General features: G+C 40.3%; 1 protein-coding gene and 1 pseudogene across 16 annotated transcripts in view; both read left to right on the top strand.

The window, feature by feature from the left end:
* Positions 862–21877, top strand: part of LOC100158108 (zinc finger protein 510-like) — a 34559-nt gene continuing 13543 nt past the window's right edge. For 4 of the 16 annotated variants that reach the window (XR_002338412.1, XR_002338413.1, XR_002338406.1 and 1 more), the window contains exons 1-5: positions 864–1401; positions 1505–1649; positions 2389–2447; positions 4849–4975; positions 11185–11280. Coding sequence is in view for 7 of the 16 variants with exons in the window: in XM_021072623.1 (XP_020928282.1) it covers positions 2412–2447; positions 4849–4975; positions 11185–11280 (259 nt within the window). In the remaining 9 variants the exon portion in view is untranslated. Of the gene's footprint in view, positions 1402–1504; positions 1650–2388; positions 2448–4848; positions 4976–11184; positions 11281–21877 lie in introns of all 16 variants that reach the window. The other 12 variants (XM_021072630.1, XM_021072629.1, XR_002338410.1 and 9 more) reach the window with 9 other exon arrangements.
* LOC110256634 lies at positions 15966–19745 on the top strand (annotated as a pseudogene).

Raw genomic sequence — 21877 nt, 5'->3', positions numbered from 1 at the left:
ATTGCTGTGGCTGTGATGCAGGCCGGCAGCTGTAGCTCCGATTTGACCCCTAGCCTGGGAACCTCCATATGCCGCAGGTGCAGCCCTAAAAAGACAAAAAAAAGAAAAAGAAGAAAAAAGAAAAAGAAAAAAGAAGTTTGATTATGACTAAAGCAGTGAGCTCACTTTTGAGGAAACAAAACAAAACAAAACAAAACACTATTTGTCCTTCACAAAAGAAGCCCACATGTTGCTAAGTAGGTTAATTAGACAGGAAAGTCTATTCGATTAGAAGGACATTTTCTTTCTTTTCTTTTTTTTTTTTTTTTTTTGTCTCTTCAGGGCTGCACCAGCAGCATATGGAGGTTTCCAGGCTAGGAGTCTACTAGGAGCTACAGCCGCCAGCCTACACCACAGCCACAGCAATTCCTGATCTGAGCCGCCTCTGCGACCTACACCACCTCAGATCTTTGACCCACTGAGGGAGGCCAGAGATCAAACCTGCATCCTCATGGTTCCTAGTCGGATTCATTTCCGATGCACCAGGAAGGGAACTCCAGGAGGACATTTTCTTAAGACTAAAAGGCTTTAGTAATTTGGAGAATCTGATTTCAGCCATGAGGTTTCCCAGCTTTGGCCTGAGTCCCCCATATAAGACAGGGATGGAACCGGTCTAAGATCCACAGTGTGGGGACACCCTTGACCCTGGATCTCAGGGCACCCAAGGCCCTGGGATGAGCATTTCTCTAGCATTTCTATCCAGCTGTACTAAACAGTGTACTTGATTCAAAAATCACAGGGGTTGGGGGATGGGGTTGGCAAGGCACCGCGGCAATGCACTCTGCAGCGCCAACAGCCTCCCGGTCTCTAAGACCTCCCTCTGCGCATGTGCAACCTGGGCCCCGCCTCTTCCCTTCCGCCTTCACAAACCTCATCTCTAAATCCTGGCGCCTCTAGGTCTTGGCCAGTGAACTAGGAGCGGGCTCCACTGTGGACCTCGGGTGGCCTGGAGGTTTGCTGAGAGCCCTGTTCTTGTGGCGGAGGCAGAAGCGTGACATCTCGGGACGCCCTCCCACCGGGCGGGACCCCTCAGTGCCCGGGTCTGGCCTGGACCTCGCCAGGGGAAGGTGGGTGGGGGATCCCTGTTGCTGCCCCGTAGTCTGGGGTAGGTGTATCTGAGACCCGTTAGGAGCTAGAGCATGGCTGGTATGGGGACCGCGTGTCCGGCCCTGCCTGCTGCCTTGCGGGGTAACGGGGTCGCAGTGAGAGGAAAAGTTCCACGATAGCGCTGGCGGTGGGTTGGAGGAGAGGGCGGGATGGGGTCTGCGGGGCAGCGCTGCTCTGGGTCCGGCGTTGCTGTGATCATTTCCTGCTGTGTAATCTGTGACCTTCGGCTGAAGAAGTAACCTGCGGGAGAGTAAGGTCAGTGGTCTGAAAAGGAGGCTGTGAATGATATCTGCCTTATGGCGTTTACCTGAGTATTCGATGTGCTGTCTTTTTTTTTTTTTTTTTTTTTCCTTTTCAGCTTCAGCTTGCAGGGGCTCAATATGGAATCTCAGTTCCCAGGCCAGGGATTGGATGGCGGTGGTGAAAGTGCAAAAAAGCCCTAATCACTAGCCCAGCAGGGAGCTCCAGATATGATGTCACACAAGGAGTTAGCAAAGTGCCAGGTACTAACCCCCCAAAAAGTGTTAACTGCTGTTGAATGTAGGTGACCCTTTCTTCTTTTCATGGGGTGGTTTACATAGGCCTCAGGACTCGCTCCTGATATGGGTATAGGCACCTACATTAAACACGCAGAACAGAAATCTCTGAGTCTCAGGATGGTGAGGTGGTCCTGAGTTTGAGAGGGCGGGTGACTTCTCCAGGCTCACCCGGGTTGGGACAGAGCCGGGAGTGGAACAGGACGTTCAGACTGTCCAGGCATCAGAAGAATCTTATTGAGAGTCCCTTTTGAGAAACTGTAACCCACTTAAAAGAAAAAAAGAAAACAATTTGAAAATTGTCCCAGAGCACCCCATATTTTTTTTTCTGGACTTCCTGTGGTTTCTCTTTCTCAAGGAGTAAACACTTTGCCGGGTAAATAGATAAAAAAATGCAGCCTGTGTCTTTTTTCTGCATTCATGTCAATGAAGTAGTGTCATCCTCTGGTGTTTTAAGCATCTGTTGTTAGTTTTTTGTTTGTATTGTTTCAATTAATGGACAAGCTGATTTTTACTCCATGAGCAGTGATCATTTCTAACTGGAAAATAGACGGCGCTTCCAGTGGGTCCCTTGCCAGTTCGGGGTTTAGAGAGAGGAGGTATAGAGGCTGCTCTTAGGCTGGGCTGCTGAGGTGCTTGGGAGGTGAAGGTAGGAGCTGTCAGGCAGCCCAGGTGTTCTGACCCTGTCATTTCTCTTTCTACTCAGCTGACACTTCACAGGCCTCTCTAATGTCTGAAGTGCTCCAGAAAATGAATCTATTTGAGGTGAGCTCTTTATTTATCCCCCACTTTGTACTGTGATGGATTTCACTCTTGATTTCCGATTGCTCTTGCTTGTGTTACCCATCCTTTATGAAAGTCATCACCACTTTACAATCAGTTTGCTAAGATTTTATTTGAATCATGAATGTGCTCGGAAGTAATCATATTGAATACTTTTTTGTATCTGTTGGAGTAAAGGTATAGCTTATTTTTGTTTTCAAGTTTGTAATTGCCGTCTTTTTGCTCATGTCATATTTGAATTTTTCTTCAAATTGTATTGACTAAGTGGATTAGTCTATAATTCTGTTTTCTTGTGTTCCTGCCCAACTGTGATATCTTGGTTATACTGACCTTATTGAGGTATTTTCTTGCTCTTTTCTCTTCTCCCCTCCCCTCTCTCTTGCTTTTTCCTCCCCTCCCCTCTCTCATTCACATGACAAAATCACATATTACAGATTTTGTGAAACTTAGCTCTAAAATGGGACTTTGTGAGTACATGTTTTTATGTGTAGATGTAGATTATTGAGTCACTTTATTTAAACAACCCTGGGTCTAGTCTTCTTTTTCTTATTACTATATTTTCAGAGAAAAATGTACTTTTTTTTTTTTTTTTTTTGTCTTTTTGCCATTTCTTGGGCCGCTCCCGCAGCATATGGAGTTTCCTGGGCTAGGGGTCTAATCAGAGCTGTAGCCGCTGGCCTATGCCAGAGCCATAGCAATGTGGAATCCGAGCCGCGTCTGCAACCTACACCACAGCTCACGGCAACGCTGGGTCCTTAACCCACTGAGCAAGGGCAGGGACCGAACCCGCAACCTCATGGTTCCTAGTCGGATTCGTTAACCACTGAGCCACGACAGGAACTCCAAAAATGTACATTTTTATCTGTTATGTGTTTTTGGAACCTTATAGGTAGTATTTTCTTATATCTGTTGTGTTGATAAATTCTCTCTTCAGATAGTTAAGTAATGTACTTAATAAAGGGAATGGTGACCAGAAGCCAGCAAAATGTGTTGCTGGTTGGCCCTGTCAGAAATCTAGATATTCATGGTCTGAGGATGGGCTTGGAAATTTGTACTTGGTCGCATATTCTATATACTGAATTGAGGGAACATAGACACAGCCCTTTTGCTGGTTCCCACTTCAGTACAAAAGCGTCAATTTCTTTTATAGATAAGTTATATGTTCCTCTGACTCTCAGATCTAAACACAGGGAATTCCCGCTGTGGTACAATGGGATCAGCTTCTCTGCAGCACCAGGACTGGGCACAGTGGCTTCAAGGATCTGACCTGAGGCTTGGATCTGATCCCTGGCCTGGGAACTCCACATGTCATGGTGTGGCCAAAAAATAAAAAAAGTAAAGGAAAAGAAAAGAAATAAAATCTAAACAGAAAGACTCATTGAGATCTGTCACCAGTTTGAATTGTTGTTTGTGGTGCAAGGTGTGAATCAAGAGTATAATGATTATTTATTTTCTAATGGTGTTTCTTAGTCTGGCATGATTTTTCTCAGAATATACTTTCTGCATTGAATTACCTGGATACATCAATTAAAGAAATGTGTGTTTGGAGATATTTTTTGGTCTATCATTTTTGGTGTTTCATTTTTGTGAGTAGCAGGCACTGTTTTGGTGAGTGGTGGTATGGTTTGTCTTGAAAACAAGAACTATCAGTCCTCCACCTTTGTTCTTCTCAAAATTGTTTTCAGTTTGTAGGTTGTTTGCTTTTTTACATAAATTTAGAATCTGCTTGTGATTCTCAAAAAGCCTGGATAGCTTTTGATTGCGATTGCATTGAATTCAGAGATCTCTATGTGGATAACTGACATCTCTATCCTATCAAGTCTCCTACTCTAGGAATTCAGTGTTTCTCTCTGTTGACCAGGTTAGAGAACTTGGACCTGAGGAAGGACAGGTACAGCTTTGAGGGTGGACTCTAGGGGGCACTGATGGCAACAGATGGTGTCGCAGGCTCTCAGTACTCCTTTCAAGAAATGACGATGTTAGCGGTTGTATTTGGAAAGGATCAAATATTGGATGGATCGTGAAGGCAGAGCCAAAAGTATGAAGAGATCTGCTTCCACAGAACATTGCAGATGAAGAGTGTACTGTCAGATACTTTAAATTTTGTGGGTTTTTTGGGTGCGTCTGCAGCATATAAGAATGGCCAGTTATTGAACCCACACCACAGCAGTGACCCGAATCACTGCAGTGTCAATCTTGGATCCTTAACCTGCTGTACCAGCAGAGAACTCTAGACATTTTTGATTTTTCATAATATGGAAAAACCTTTCAGTTTTTGTCCTACTTTGTTAACATAAAGTCGATAGGAATGAATTGCAAAGGTATTTTCCATGTCACCTGAGTTTGAATTCTTTGGATTAATAAGAGGAATGTGCTTTCACAGGCATCAGTGTCCTTCAAGGATGTGACTGTGGAGATTACTCAGGAGGAGTGGCAGCAGATGAGCCCTGCTCAAAGGACTCTGTACAGAGATGTGGTGCTGGAGAACTACAGCCACCTTGTGTCATCAGGTGAGCCTCCTATATCATGCAACCCTGCCTAGAGTATGATCTGTTTTCTGTTATTGCTTCTTTTAAAACATCGCCTATTTTGAGGGAAAATTAATGGAAAGTAAAATTCAGCAGTTTTTGTGTATAACTCAGTGAATTTTGAAAAATGTGTCTAGCTCTACCACCAAAATTGTGATACAAATGATTTCTCTCAGGTTAAAATTTTGTTTATGCCTTCTTAATTAGTCCTCTCTTCCCAGACATTTTCTTTTTCTATTCTTTTTTCTTTTTTTTATCTCTGTTTTTTGATATCACCAATCTTCTCCCCAGGTCAGTACTTTCTCCTTTGAAATTTCATATAAATAGAATCAGACTTCATGTGCTCTTTTTTCCTACGGCTTCTTTCCCTTAGTGTAATTCTTTTAAGATTCATGGATATTATTGTGTGTATTAGTATTTATTCCTTTGATCAATGAGTAATGTTTGTTCTATGTCATGTCTTTCCAATTGCTGATAAGACATTGTATTCCTTTTCCATTTGGTGCTTTCATAAGTAAAGGTGCCATGAATATTTCAGTCTAAGTCTTTGTATATCTGTATTTTCATTCTTTTGTATAAAGACCTTAGAGGTGGTTTCCTGGGTCTCTTGGCATGTATTTATAGGAATATTTCATTTTATTGTACTTCACTTTTTTTTCTGCTTCCCAGCTGTTTATTTATTTATTTATTTATTTTAAATAGAAGGGTCGTGGCAACCCCTTGTATCGACCACGTCTATTGCTGTCAGTTTTCCAACAGCATTTGCTTGCTTAATGGCTCTGTGTCATATCTTGGTAATTCTCACTACATTTCATACTCTTTCATTATTGTATTTGTTGTGGTGATCTGTGTTTTTTTTTTTTTTTTTTTTTTGTCTTTTTGCCATTTCTTGGGCCGCTCCCGTGGCATACGGAGGTTCCCAGGCTAGGGGTCCAGTCGGAGCTGTAGCTGCCAGCCTACGCCAGAGCCACAGCAACACCAGATCCAAGCCGCATCTGCAACCTACACCACAGCTCATGGCAACGCCAGATCGTTAACCCACTGAGCAAGGGCAGGGATCGAACCCGCAACCTCATGGTTCCTAGTCGGATTCGTTAACCACTGCGCCACGACGGGAACCCCGTGATCTGTGATTTTTAATGTTGCATTGTAATTGTTTGTGGGCACCGTGCATTGTGCCCATAGAGGATGGCAAACTTAATTGATAAATGTTGTCGGTGTTCAGACTGCTGCACTGACTGGCCATTCCCCCATCTCTGTCTCTCTCTTCAGGCCTCAGTATTCCCCAAGGCACAGTAACATTGACCTTAGGTCAATTAATAACACCACAATGGCCTGTAAATGTTCAAGTCAAGGAAGAATTGCATGTCACTTAATTTAAATTAAAAGCTATAAATTATCCACGAAGAAGGCACGTTGAAAGCCAAGACTGGCCAAAAGGTAGGCCACTCACACCAAACAGTTAGCCAAGTTGTGAATGTGAAGGAAGAGTTCTTGGAGGCAAGTCAAAGGGCTAACTCCAGTGAATACATGAATGATTAGAAAGTGAAGCAACTGGTGTCCTGGGTAGGTCAAACCAGCCACAACTGTCCCTTAACCTAAAGCCTAATCCAGGGCAAGGCCGTAACTCTTCAATTCTGTGAAGGCTGAGAGTTGAGGGACATAGAGTAGAAGTGCTTGAATCTGCTATAGGTTGGTTCATGATGGTGAGAGGAAGATTTTGTCTCTAAGATGAATGTGCAAGGCAGAGCTGCAAGTGCTGATAGAAAAGCTGTAGCAGGTTATCCAGAAGATCTAGTTAAGATGATTCATGAAGGTAACTACATGACAGATTTCAGTATAGATTAAATACTCTTCTGTCAGAGGAAGATGCCATCTAGGACTTTCATAGGAAGAAAGGAGATGTCAGTTTGTGGCTTCAAAGCTTCAAAGGACAGTCAGTCTTGTGAGGGGCTGATGCAGTTGGTGACTTTAAGTTGAAGCCACTGCTCGTTTACTATTTCAGAAATACTAGTGCCCTTAGGAATTATGCTGAGTCTATTTTGCCTGTGCTCTAGAAATGGAACAACAAAGCCTGAGTGACAGCACATTTGCTGACAACATGGTTTACTGAGTATTTTAAAGCCTACTGACCTACTTCTCAGACAAAAGTTTCCTTTGAAAATATGTTCATTAACAATGCCCTTGGTATCTTAAGAGCTTTGCTGGCAATGTACAGTGGGTTTTGTATTGTTCTTATGCTTGCTAATACAACATCCATTCTGCAGCTCTTGTGTCAAGGAGTTGTTTTAACTTTCAAGTCTTATTAATTAAGAAATACATTTTGTAAGGCTATGGCTGCCATAGAACGTGATTCCTCTGTGGATCTGGGCAAAGTCAGTTGAGAGCCTTCTGGGAAGGATTGACCATTCTAGATGCCATAAGAATTTTTGTGATTCCTGGGAGAGGTCACAGTTTTAGTATTATGATCTTGGAAGAAGCTGATTCTCGTCCTTATGGATGCCTTTGAGGAGGTCTGAACTTCAGTGTAGTAAGTAACTGCAGATGTGGTAGAAGAAATAGAGAACTACAAGTAAAATCTGAAGATGTACTCAGTTGCTTCAATCCCATGATAAAAATTTAATGGATGAGGAGTTGCTTCTTGAAGGAGCAAAGGAAGTTTTTTGAGATGGAATTCTTCCTGGTGAAGCCACCATTAAGATCCTTCACATTGCAGCAAAGGATTTAGAATATAACACACATTTAGTTAATAAAGTAGTGGCAGGGTTTGAGAGGACAGACTCTAGTGTGTAAAGAGGTTGATAGTTGTTAAAATGCTGTCAACTAGCTTTGCATTTTATGGAGAAATCATGAAAGGAAGAGTCCATTGATGTGATGAACTGGTCTTCTTTTAAGAAATTGCCACAATCACCTCATCCTTCAGTAACCATCACTGTTATTAGTCAGCAGCCGTCAACACTGAGGCAAGACCCTCCACCAGCAAGATTATCAGGCATGGAAGGCTTAGATGATGGTTACCATTTATTAGCAATAAAGAGTTTTTTTTTTTTTTTCTTAGTCCACACCTGTGGCATATGGAAGTTCTTTAGCCACAGATTGAACTCATGCCTCAGTTGTGAACCACAGCTCCACACCCACCTTAGGCTGTCTTCACACAACCAACCCTAGTTCTTTCCCTGGAACTGACCTCTGAAGCCTGAGCCTCAGCATTCAGCTTCCTGCTGATTGTCTCAGGCTGTGGTGTCTAGAGCAATGGTATCCTTGGTCTGTGTGGCTCTCTCTCTGCTTTGCCCTCTTAAGTTCCCAGGGCAGGGATGCCTTTGAATAATATCTTGTAACTTCAACTATGTAATGAGGATGTTAGAACAGAATAGTTTCATTTTCTGACTTTCATCTTTTGTGTTATTGTCATTCATTTTACTTCTACATATCTTGTAATTCTCTATAATTACATTGTTATCATGTAATGGTATTTCTACTTTAGTAGCTTTTTTGAATGAGAAAAGTGTGTTTTATTTACATATTGTCCATTTATGTTCTCTTTATTTCTTTGTGTAGATTCACATTTACACTTTTTTTTAAAATGTAAATGACTTTTTTAAACTTTACTTTTTTTTTTCTTTTTAAGGCTGTACGTGCAGCATATGGTAGTTCCCAGGCTAGGTGGGGGTTGAAATGGAGCTGCAGCTGTTGGCCTATACCACAGACACAGCAATGCAGGATCCAAGCTGCGTTTGTGACCCATACCACAGCGCATGGCAACACCGGATACTTAACCCACTGATCGAGGCCAGGGATCTAACCTGAGTCCTCATGGATACTCTTTGGATTCGTTATTGCTGAGCCACAATGGGAATTCACTAACTTTTTTTTTCTTTCTTTCTCTTTTTCTTTTTTTTTTTAGGTCTGCACCCTTGGCATATGGAAATTCTCAGGCTAGGGGTCGAATCAGAGCTACAGATGCTGGCCTACGCCACAGCCATAGCAACGTGAGATCCAAGTCAAATCTGCAACCTACACCATAGCTCACAGCAACGCCAGATCCTTAATTCACTGAATGAGGCCAGGGATCGAACCTATATCCTCATGGATACTAGGCGGGTTTTTAACACCTGAGCCACGATGGGAACTCCCAACTTTTCTTTTACATAAGGTAATCTGGCCAATGAATTTTACTTTTTTGTCTTATAAAGTCGTTTTTTTTTTTTTTTTTTGGATAAATACTAGCACTCACATCTGTTGGAATTCGCTCAAGATTCTAAATAACTGCTTTGTGCAAAGAAGAGGAGCCTTAGTTAGTATTGGGGCATTTGATAGTACTTAATTTTGAAATCTGTATTTAGGTGAGAAAGCTGTTAAGGTGAATGATATACAGAATTTATAGGTTAAGCACAAGCAGTTTATGTTTGGGCATAGTAGCTTTTTTTTTTTCTTTAAAGCTGCTCTTTTGAATAAATCAAAGGGGAATAGCCATGTCTGTTATTCCAATATAAAAGGGTTTTGAAGCATCTTGGAAATGGTTAGACTTTTGAATCATCTTAGAATTGGGGTCTACCCAGAACTACAACTTAAGAACCACTACATTAATAAAGTGCTAAGCTGGGTGGGTGCCCATTGAAATTTCTGAGGAATTCCTGAAGACACTGAATATGGCGGGTCTGTTAAGAGCACATCTGGCTTTGACCTGGTAGTCCAGTGACCATTTCAGAGTACTTTTGAGGTCAAACCTTGTTATAATAACAGCCTTCTCAAAGAGACAGTTATTTTCCAAATAACTACATGACTGGAACATAATGGAATGAATAGAATATGGAAGGACATGATCACCTAGCTATCTTATTAAAAAGATCTGTGTTGGTTTTTATTTCTAATGTAACTATTGGTAATCCTTATAGCAAAACCATTGAGTGTCTTTTAGTGTGCCACCCCGCCCCAGGTAGTATTTTGTCCTGCCTTGACTTCCATATTTGGACTCCTTTTTTGTGACTTTGTATTTTTATCATGTTTGTGTTTCCTCTATCTTCTTTAATATGTGGAGTGTATTATAATAGCAGTTTTAATGTCCTTGGAGACTAATTTATCTCCAGGTTACAATTCTTTCTCTGTCCCATTGATTGACTAATCTACTGGTCATCTTTCATGTTTTTCTTCTTTTCATACTTGGGTCGTTTTTTGATAGTGTGCTACATACTGTGAATTTACATTGTTGGCTGCTCGATTTTCTAATTTTTGTTTATATACTCTTGGAGCATTTTGGGGAGTATAGGAAATGTCTTGGGATAATTTCAGTACTTTCAGTGCTTACCTGTAATTTAAGTAAATAAACTAGTTTCAGTGTTTACTTACTTAAGGTCTCTAGCATTCTTTAGGAATAATTTGGTCACACTAGTAGAACAATAATACTCTTTTTGATAACAAAGTGTCTGATACTTCTTGTATTAGATCTTTTCACTCGACTTCACTGTGAATTTTTTTTTTTTTTTTTTTTGGCTGGACTCAGGGCATATGGAATTTCCCTGGCCCGGCATTGAATCTGAGTTGAAAGTGGGACCTATGCCACAGGTGCAGCAATGCCAAATCCTTAACCCCCTACGCCAGGCCAGGAATTGAACCAGTGCTGCCACAGACACAACGCTGGATCCTTCAGCTGTTGTGCCATGGCAGGAACTCCACTTGGCTCTGAAATTCTAATTGTTTGGGCTTCTCAGAACTCCCAACATTGCCTTCATAGTTATTGAGACCAGCAGGTTTTGATTGGTTGTCTTCTTTCTGAACCATAACTTAGAAATTCTATTTCTTTCCCTTCTCTCAGAGATTCTTGTGTTCCAGTGCCAGTGTTCAGTGTGTAATGTCTGAAGGTCTTTATTTCATTGATTTTGTAGTATTTCCAGTTGTTTTACATATTACATTATTCCTCTTACACTGTCATAACATGATTGGAAGTTCCTATGCATTGCCTTAAGTAAACTTCTGTATTTGGAGAATCCATGTTATGTATCCTTATGATTCTGGGGTTTAAGGAAATCAGTTTTTTTTTGAGATTTGTAAAAAATGTTTTTGTTGTAGTTTGTTCTCCAAAGGAAAGGTCAATGAGCAGCATCACTATGCTACTCCTATAACTATTCCTTCAAATTCCTATGCATTAAAGCCAATGTAGCTGATCCAAGTCCTAAATTATTTCCTGTTTACAGGATATTGTTTTAAAAATCCAGAGGTAATCATCAAGTTGGAGCAAGGAAAGGATCCATTGTTTTCTGAGGAAGACTTTCTAAGCAAGAGCTATGCAGGTGAGTTTATTATTGTAAACAGGTCTTTAGGGGAAATTAGATCCAAAGTGGTCAGTTAGAGGTAGATGCCATGAAATAGTTTTAACACTCTTCTTTTTGAGGACTTATATCTTTCTTTTTTTTTTTGGTCTTTTTAGGACCACACCAGTGGCATATGGAGGTTCCCAGGCTAGAGGTCTAATTGGAGCTACAGCCGCCAGCCTACGCCAGAGCCATAGCAACTCTGGATCCGAGCTACACCATAGCTCGCGGCAATGCCAGATCCTTAACCCACTGAGTGAGGCCAGGGATTGAACCCACAACCTCATGGTTTCTAGTCGGATTCATTTCCGACTGCTCCAAAATGGGAACTCTGAAGACTTATATCTTGAAGTTTAGAAAGAGTAGTTCTAATATAATGTAGTAAGGGAGTGTGCAGGAAAAGGAATGAAATGTAAGCAGATTGATGGGCAGTTACATTCAGATTGATGAACTTACTTTACAAAGAGTAAGATGGAAGATAGAAATCCAAATACATAGATGATATCTTTACATATAAATGACATAAACTATTCCATTCAAACTTGGCAATTTACTGATCTTTTACATTGCAATATTCTTCAGTTTTAGACTCCAGTCCCTTAACTCAGAAGTCAAGAGACATGTGTTTACTCCTTGTTTCTCTAGCTTGTTTAATGAGGTCTACACTAGTATCATTTCATACTGATTACAGCATCTTTATAACTGTTCTAATAATGAGTTGATCAAATTTCTAAAAATTACTCATTATATTTTGTTTGATATTATTGCTAAACCTTGAATTTAACTTAGAAAAATTGAATCTGCCTTGACTAAGATCAGTGAATCCTGAGCAATTTTTGAATGCTTATTTAATTTATAATTTTGTATTTCTTTCTTTTTCTTTTTTTTGTGGGTCTTTTTTTTTAGGGCCACACCTATGACATATGGAGGTTCCCAGGCTAGGGGTTGAATTGGAGCTGTAGGCACTGGCCTACACCACAGCCACAGTCACAGCAATGCAGGATCCGAGCCACATCTGTGACCTACACCACAGCTATGGCAAAGCCAGATCCTTAACCCACTGAGCAAGGCCAGGGATCGAACCTGTGTCCTCACAGATACCACTCAGATTTGTTTCGGCTGAGCCACAATAGGAACTCCTACAATTTTGTATTTCTAATTTTCAAAATTAATTTTAGATATGTCCTTGATACAGTCTAATAGCATTTTATTTCAATAAGTTGACATTAACCTATTCAGATTGATGGGCAGTTACTTCTGTATTTCTCTGTGTTTGTATGTGTGTGTAAAATGTTACAGAAACTTTTCAATAATAGGCCTGTTTTCTTTGCTTTTTACAGTAAGTGTGTTTTTCTCCTAGAAATATAGTTAGGGTTTATTTTGGCTTATGCAGTGACCTTATGCAATTACTTAATCATTTACTTATTTGGAAAGTATCTGCTAATCACCCGATGTGTAATCAGTTATGAAATTAAAATGCTCACTTTCTCTTTCTTCCCATATTTTAACATTCAACTTTATCCTTTTTTTTTTAAGTGGTTTTTATTATTATTTATTTATTTATTTATTTATTTTGTCTTTTTGCCTTTTTTAGGGCTGCTCCCGTGGCATATGAAGGTTCCCAGGCTAGGGGTCTAATCGGAGCTGTAGCCACTGGCCTACACCACAGCCACAGCAACGCTGGATCCGAGCAACGTCTGCGACCTACACCACAGCTCATGGCAATGCCAGATTGTTAACCCACTGAGCAAGGCCAGGGATCGAACCCGCAGCTTCATGGTTCCTAGTCAGATTTGTTAACCACTGTGCTACAACGGGAACTCCTAGTTATTCTTGATCAAATGCCAAAGGCCTCTGAAAGAGATTTGTAAAACGGTACAGAAATAAGAGCAAATAATTATTATAAATTTTGAGTGATGTGACCTATAATGATGCATAAACTTGTGTTAAAGAAAGACCTGGAAATTCCTGTCATGGCTCAGTGGAAACAAATCTGCTTAGTATCCGTGAGAACTCAGGTTTGATCCCTGGCCTCTCTCAGTGGCTTAAGGATCTGGTGTTAACTATGAGCTGCATTGTAGGTCACAGGCAACACTCAGATCTGGAGTTACTGTGGCACTAGTGTAGGCCAGCACCTGCAGCTCTGATTTGACCCCTAGCCTGGGAATTTCCATATGCCGCGGGTGCAGCCTTAAGAAGACAGAAAAAAAAAAAAAAAAAGAGCTGATGTTTCTTTGATCCAGACTGTTTTTTGAAATAGATGATAGTTGCATATGTTGTCACTCTGTGGTATTTATTATCATGGGAGAAAGAGTTGTATGCATATATATGTTAATATAATCATGAAGACGCAAATCAAATACTAGGAGATGATATTTATTATAAATATGCCTCAGAAAGGATTTGGGTTTCTACAATAGATAAAGAATTCAGGTCTAAGTATCTTCTTAGTATGGCTTCCCATGACTTTCCTATTTAAAATGTCACCCATGTCTCAAACAGTCTGTATCTTTCTTCTGTTTTATTTTTCTCCCAAGCAATTATCACCCAATATACTATTGGTATATTGTCAGGTATTTTCTTTTTTGTCAATTTCCACTGGAATATAAGGTCTCCAAGAGCAGGTATTTAAAATATTAACTGATTTCAGGAGTTCCCGTTGTGGCGCAGTGGTTAACAAATCTGTGGATTGAATCTGTGGGTTCAATCCCTGGCCTTGCTCAGTGGGTTAAAGGATGCAGCATTGCTGTGAGCTGTAGTGTAGGTCACAGACGTGGCTCGGATCTGGTGTTGCTGTGGCTGTGGTGTAGGCCGGTGGCTACAGCTCCGATTAGACCCCTAGCCTGGGAACCTCCATATACTGTGGGAGCGGCCCTAGAAAAGGCAAAAATACAAAAAAAAAAAAAAAAAAAATTAACTGATTTCAATACTTGAGGCTCAAATGTAAGTTAAGTATCAAACTATTAAAATTGTGAATTAAAAAGCTACAGGTAAGCCATAAAAACAGTCAAAGGCCATAAACAGGTATTTCTCCACAAAGGGAATTGATGGCATACATGAAAAAAATTCTTTATATGGGAAGTACATATTGGGTCCCATCACAGTGTAGTATGATGTTATAGGCCCTCAATTTTCAAACATGGAGAAGTCTTATGATACCAAGAGTATGAGGATATCATGCAGGGAAGCATCTGCAAGCCAGGCAGTGGTATTAATTAGTACAACTGTTTGGGAAAGCAGCATAGCATTTTCTTTAAATTTATTGAATATGGGAGTTCCCATCGTGGCACAGTGGTTAACGAATCCAATTAAGAACCATGAGGTTGTGGGTTCGCTCTCTGGCCTTGCTCAGTGGGTTAAGGATCTGGCGTTGCTGTCACTTGTGTTGTTGGTTGCAGATGTGGCTTGGATCTGGTGTTGCTGTGGCTGTGGTGTAGGCTGGCGACCCCTAGCCTGGGAACCTCCATATGCCACAGGAAGCAGCCCTAGAAAAGGCAAAAAGACAAAAAAAACCCCCTAAATTTATTGCATATGCCTATTTCCCATAACTTAGCAATTTCACTCCCAGGTTTATCCTCTAGCATTTTTTATACAATTTACTGGGAGACAAAAATAAGACTCTCTTCATACAACACTTTTTAAAAAAAACAAAATTTTGGAAAGAACCTGGATACTTATTTAAAAGTGAACTTAAAATTAAATTCCGGAGTTCCCGTCGTGGCGCAGTGGTTAACGAATCCGACTAGGAACCATGAGGTCGCGGGTTCGATCCCTGCCCTTGCTCAGTGGGTTAACGATCCGGCGTTGCCGTGAGCTGTGGTGTAGGTTGCAGACGCGGCTCGGATCCCGTGTTGCTGTGGCTCTGGCGTAGGCCGGTGGCTATAGCTTCGATTGGACCCCTAGCCTGGGAACCTCCATATGCCGAGGGAGCGGCCCAAGAAATAGCAAAAAAGACAAAAAAAAAAAAAAAGTTAAATTCCAATGTAGCAATAGAATGGAACATTTATTATACAGTGTAGGGCAGCCACGGCCCGTGAAAATGATGCATATGAAATCAAGCAGCAAAAGTTTACAGGTAGAAAAAGCTCATATGAATAATTACCCCAAAACAATATTTCATATTTTATTCCTGCCTCATGTCATATGTCATATATAATTAATACTGTATAGTTACATTGGATTGACAGTGGAGTCAGGTGGGAGAGAGGTATTTCCTATTTATTGATGCACCAGTCAAATTTCTTTGAGTTCTGGAGTTCCCATTGTGGCTCAGCAGTTAGCAAACCTGGCTAGCATCCATGAGGACATGGGTTTGATCCCTGGCCTTGCTCAGTGGGTTCAGGATCCAGCGTTGCCATGAGCTGTGATATTGGTCACAGATGTGGCTCAGATTCTGCGTTGCAGTAGCGCTGGCATAGGCCAGCAGGTACAGCTCCAATTGGACCCCTAGCCTGGGAACCTCCATATGCCACGGGTGCAACCCTGAAGAGACAAAGAGGAGTTCCCGTCATGGCTCAGTTAACAGATCCGACCAGGAACCAAGAGGTTGCAGGTTAAATCCCTGGCCTCGCTCAGTGGGTTGGGGATCAAGCATTGCCATGAGCTGTGGTGTAGGTTGCAGGCACGACTCGGATCCCGCCTTGCTGTGGCTCTGGCATAGGCCAGCAGCTACAGACCTGATTGGACTCCTAGCCTTGGAACCTCCATATGCTGTGGGTGTGGCCCTGAAAAGAAAAAAGAAGAAGAAAAAGACAAAGAGATAAAAAAAAAATTTCTTTGCATTCTGAGTCATCAGGAACATTATCATTGAATGTGAGCCAGTGTAACCAAGATTGGTCTGGGTAACACTGAATCATACTAAATTTTTAAGAACTGCTCATTAATTTTATATTACAAAGGGGTGCAAAAATATTCACAGTGTTAGAATTCTGTTTTAGAATAAGGAGCAGAAATCTTCATGAAATATATATATATATATATATATATTCTAAAATCTTTATACTTGAAAGGCAAAACCATTATTTTAGGGATGGCTACAAAATGTTGGACATGCCATTATTTTTAAGATGCATGCAAGTGGTAGTAACTTGCTTAAAATTGTGTGTGCCTCATTGTACCTGTGTTCCTTCCAGGTATTCATTGTGAAGAATAGTGGTATAGGCAGTAGTCACTGCGAGTGTAAATTACTGGCAAGAAACCCTAAGAAAGTATTTTTTTCTTGGTCAGGTTTAGAGAATAGCATTGCCTTAAAAAATATCTAGATGACTGACTATTCCTAAGTTGGGATGTAGGGTTACTCAGAGAAAGGCTGTGGATTGAAGAGAATTGTTGAAAGTGAAAAATATTGTTGTTAAGGAACCACTGACAGGAGAAAAATATCTGACTGGGCTAAGACTACAATATTATATGGATTTGTGGAATGGTAGCTGGAATATAGACTGTGTCTGAAGTTAGGGAAAGGTTATTTTTTAAAAAGACACCACTGTGGTATTTTAGAGCAGTGTGTTCAGTGCCAACTTAGGTTTTAGCATAGAGCTGGCATTTAACATATAAGGTGAAAATAGACTAGGTAAGAGTAGTCAAACAAGTGATAGAAACTTTTTTTGAGACAGGCATATAAATAGATATTTATAAATAGGTCTTAAGAAAGAGCTTTAAACATGATATTAAAGGATCTCATTTAAGACAAACTGTATGTTCAGAAGTAGCTGGAGTACTTGTTATAGATTAATCCTGGTTAAGGCTGATTTCAGCAGAATGAGTAATCATAATGAAAAGAGATTTATTACTTGATATTCAAGATAAGTTTGTTGTAACAACCTTGATAGAGCAAGGTATCAGAGCCTACAGAAGTGAATTCATTCCAGGTGAAAATATGATTTTTCTACTTATCACTCTTACACTTCTTGTACATTTGTATTTCTGTGAATGACTCCCAGAAAACTTGAGTTTGAGGTATAGAATTGTTTCTTTAATCAGGCAAAAATCAGGAAAATTATGAATTAATTTTAGCGTTGATATTTACAACAGAAAAGAAGCAACTCCAGCTGGAAGCTTTTAGATTAATAAGTATCCTACCACTGTAAATCTCTTTTTGGAATTTTAAGGACCTAGACATTGATATTCTTCCTCAACCCAGTTCCTTCTCTAATATGTTGTTTGAAAACCTTATTGACTGATTTTTCTTGGAATTTTCCTACTGCTCATAATCAGTCATCCCAGTCTTGCATTTTGCAGTTTCCTGAGTGAACCACGTTTAGAGTCATTTGTTATATATTTACTATTCCTGTCCTTGTTTCTAAAATGCCAGCTATATAGTGATCATCATGATGATTTTGCCTTTTTTTTTTTTTTTTTAATTTCTCAAGTAGTATAAGAAACATACCTCAGCAGTTTGTTTCTTTGGAAAGAGTTAATGGGTAGAAACCAAGTAGTCAATACAGGGCATATATAGAAAGGCTGCGTCCTGTAAGAAGTGTGCATTCATAAGGCAGTTTATTTCCTTGATTTTATAAGACTTCAACCTTGATATCCTCTTAGAGAAAAGCCTGGAAAGTCAAGGAAAAGATTTGCAGCAAGACATTTTTATTCAACTTCAGAATACAGCAACAGGTGGGAAAACTTTGAGCCAGAAGTCACAGTGCAGAGAACATCAGAGCATTCTCTCAGAAATAAAGCCCTTTGAAATTGGAAGCACCTTAAGCCCTAACGCAGCTGTTACTGAGTACCAGAAATATGATACAAAAGGAAGCTTCTGTCATGACATCATGTGGAAGCAAACCTTGCCCTCTCAGACTGCCTTTAGTGTTCATCAGAAAACTCAAGTAAGAGTGGAACCTTTTGAATATAAAGAATGTGGAAAATCCTTCTCTGAGAAGGCATGCCTCATTGGACATCAGAGAACTCATAGTGGGGAGAGACCTTATACATGTAATAAATGTAGTCAGACTTTTACCCACATGTCATGCCTCAGCTATCATCAGAGAACTCACATAGGGGAGAAACCCTATGAATGTTTTGAATGTGGGAAAGCTTTTACTCATAAGTCATCCCTAAAAATGCATCAGAGAACTCACACAGGAGAGAAACCCTATAAATGTATTGAATGTGGCAAAGCTTTCACCAGAAACTCCTCCGTAAAAAGACGTCAGAGTACTCACACAAGGGAGAGACCCTATGAGTGTAAGAAGTGTGAGAAATGCTTCTATAGAAAGTCTCACCTCAGTAGTCATCAGATTACTCACACAGAGGAGAAACCCTATAAGTGTAATGAATGTGGGAAAGCTTTTAGCCAAAAGTCATACCTAAAAACACATCAGAATACTCACACAGGGAAGAAACCCCATAAGTGTAATAAGTGTGGGAAATCCTTCTCTACTAAGTGGTATCTCACTTACCATCATCAAAGTCACATTGGGGAGAAACCCTATAAATGCAATGAATGTGGGAGAGTTTTTAGCCATAAGGTATACCTAAAAATACATCAGAGTGTTCACACAGGAAGGAAACCCCATGAGTGTAATCAGTGTGGGCAATCCTTCTATAAAAAGGCTCACCTCACTAGTCATCAGATTATTCATACAGGGGAGAAACCCTATACAAGTATTGAATGTGGGAGAACTTTTAGTCATAAGCTATCCTTAAAAATACGTCTGAGTACTCACAAAGGAGAGAAACCCTATGCATGTAAGAAATGTGGAAAATCCTTCTATAGTAAGTATGGCCTTACTAGACATCAGATTACTCACACAGGGGAGAAAGTCTGTGAGTGTAGCAAATGTGGAAAATCCTTCTATAGAAAGACTAACCTCACTGAGCATCAGAAAACTCACACAGGGGAGAAGCCCTATGAATGTACTGAATGTGGGAAAGCTTTTAGCCATAAATTATCCCTAAAAATCCATTGCAGTATTCACACAGGGGAGAAACCCCATAAGTGTAGTAAATGTGGGAAATCCTTCTCTACAAAGTGATACCTCACTTATCATCAGAGAAATCACACTGGGGAGAAACCATTTGAATGCATTGAATGTGGAAAACCTTTTAGCCAGAAATCATCCCTAAAAATTCATCAGTGTTGTCACATAGGGGAGAAATCCAATGTGTGTTAAAAATGTGGGAAATTCTTCATTGGAAAGAGTTATCTCACTAGTCATCAGAGTAGTCACATAAGGGAGAAAGTCTTATGAATGTAACAAATGTGGAAAATCTTTCTATAGAAGTTATCACCTCACTAACATCAGATTATTCACATGGGGGAGAAACCCCATGAATGGATGTGAGAAAGCTTTTAGCCACATTGCCAGTCCTAAAAAGACTTGGGAAAAATCACACTGGGGAGAAAGCCTATGAATAATGGATATGGGAGCATTTTCATCTATAAATTAAACCTCAGAGTACATCAGAGAGTCTACAAATGGGAAAAACCCTGTGAATGTAATAAAATATAGAAATCTTTTTTTTTTTTTTTTTTTTTTTTTTTTTTGTCTTTTGTTGTTGTTGTTGTTGCTATTTCTTGGGCTACTCCCACGGCCTATGGAGGTTCCCAGGCTAGGGGGCCAACCGGAGCTGTAGCCACTGGCCTACACCAGAGCCACAGCAACGCTGGATCCGATCCGCGTCTGCAACCTACACCACAGCTCACGGCAACGCCGGATCGTTAACCCACTGAGCAAGGGCAGGGATCGAACCCGCAACCTCATGGTTCCTAGTCGGATTCGTTAACCACTGCGCCATGACGGGAACTCCCAAAATATAGAAATCTTTTAGTAGCAAATGTGTCTAAGAATATGTCAGTGAAGTCATAGTTAATGGAGAGAAACCCCATAAAAATAATGAATATAGGAGAGCTTTTAGCCTAAAAGCAGGTCTTAGGATATATATAGGGAAACAGTCAATGTAATAGATATGGGGAAACTTTGAAAGTAAAGTATCAGAGAACTCAAGGAAAGACCAGTGAATAGAACAAATGTGGAAAATTTCTCTACAAGATATCAGGCATCAAACAACAATACTCACAGAGAAATCTGACATTTATTTTGTATGGATAGTGTTTCAACCAGCTTTCAGCCCTCACTGGACTTTAGAAGACTGTGTAAGTCTTCTAAAGACTGTGAGACTTATCTGTGTGAGTCACATGGATAAATCCTTGAAATTAATCATTTAGTCTTTCATCCAGACTTCTTCTCAGTGAGTGTTAGATATTTTAAAAAGTCAGTGTTCTCGTTGTGGCTCAGTGGTTAAGAACCCAACTGATATCCTTGAGAATGCAGGTTTGATCCCTGGCCTTGCTCAGTGGTTTAAGGATCCGGTGTTGCCCTGAGATGTGGTGTAGGTCATAGGTCATAGGCGTGGCTCGGATCCACGTTCCTGTGGCTGTGTTGTAGACTGTCAGCCGCAGCTCTGATTCGACCCCTAGCCTGGGAACCTCCATATGCCACCAGTGCAGCCCCAAAACGCAAAAACAAAACAAAACAAAACAAAAAACAAATTTATAAAAGTCTTGGTGAAGTTAATGAAGAAAACTTTCTTACTGCAAGGCAACCTTCCACTGAATGGCACTGTAATACAACATGATGTAGTAGGAATTATGCACTTTTAATGTAAAAGCCCAATCATTATGTAAACATGTTAGAGGATATGTTTGGATGGTTAAAATACCATAGGTTTCTGTTTTTGCTAACAAGCTTATTGGCCAGTGTACATATGAAACACCATTCTTAATGGACTTCTCATTGTGTCTCAGGGGATTAAGAACCCAACATAGTGTCCATAAGAATGTGGGTTCAGTTCTGTATTTGGCATTGCAGCAAGGTAGGGCAGGCTGAAGTTGCAACTTCGATCCATTGTTGCTGTGGCTGTGGCTTAGGCCAGCAGATGGACCTTGGATTTCACCCCTAGCCTGGAAACTTCCATATGCTGCAGGTATGGCCCTAAAAAGAAGAAAAAACAAAGAAAAAAAAAAAAAAGATTAACGACAACAACAACAGCAAAAAACTGAAAGACCAATGCTACTTAATTGCCTTTTCAGGAAAGTAGCAAAACAATCTTTTCTGTAAGACTTTTATAGTCTCAGGGTCTGCAGTGCATTTAGTGACCACAGGAAAAGGTCACATGTACACCTGTTTGAAGAACAAATCTGATTCCATTGATTTGTTGTGAATAGTGGTACCTACTATTTGTACTATAAACAGAAAAGAATTATATTTTCATTCTCCTTTAGTTGAAAATACTTTAAAGTTACCTGGGATTGTTTTTGAGCCACATGTTCTTTAGTTCCTGTTGTGGTGCAGTGGAAATGAATCTGACTAGGAAACATGAGGTTAGGGTTTGATCCCTGGCCTTGCTCAGTGGGTTAAGGATCTGGCGTTGTCAAGAGCTGTGGTGTAGATCTCAGACATGGCTCTGATCTCATGTGGCTGTGGTGTAGGCTGGCAGCTGTAGCTCCGATTCAATCCCTAGCCTGGGAACTTCCACATTCTGCAAATGTGGTCCTAAAAAGCAAAAAAAAAAAAAAAAAAAAAAAAAAAAGAAAGAAAGAAATGTGTTCACTCTGCAATTTTTTTTTTTTTTTTTT

Source organism: Sus scrofa, chromosome 14 (assembly GCF_000003025.6).
Source record: "Sus scrofa isolate TJ Tabasco breed Duroc chromosome 14, Sscrofa11.1, whole genome shotgun sequence".
NCBI lineage: Eukaryota > Metazoa > Chordata > Mammalia > Artiodactyla > Suidae > Sus > Sus scrofa.
Note: the sequence above shows the minus strand (reverse complement) of the source record. Positions and strands in the feature narration are given on the sequence as shown.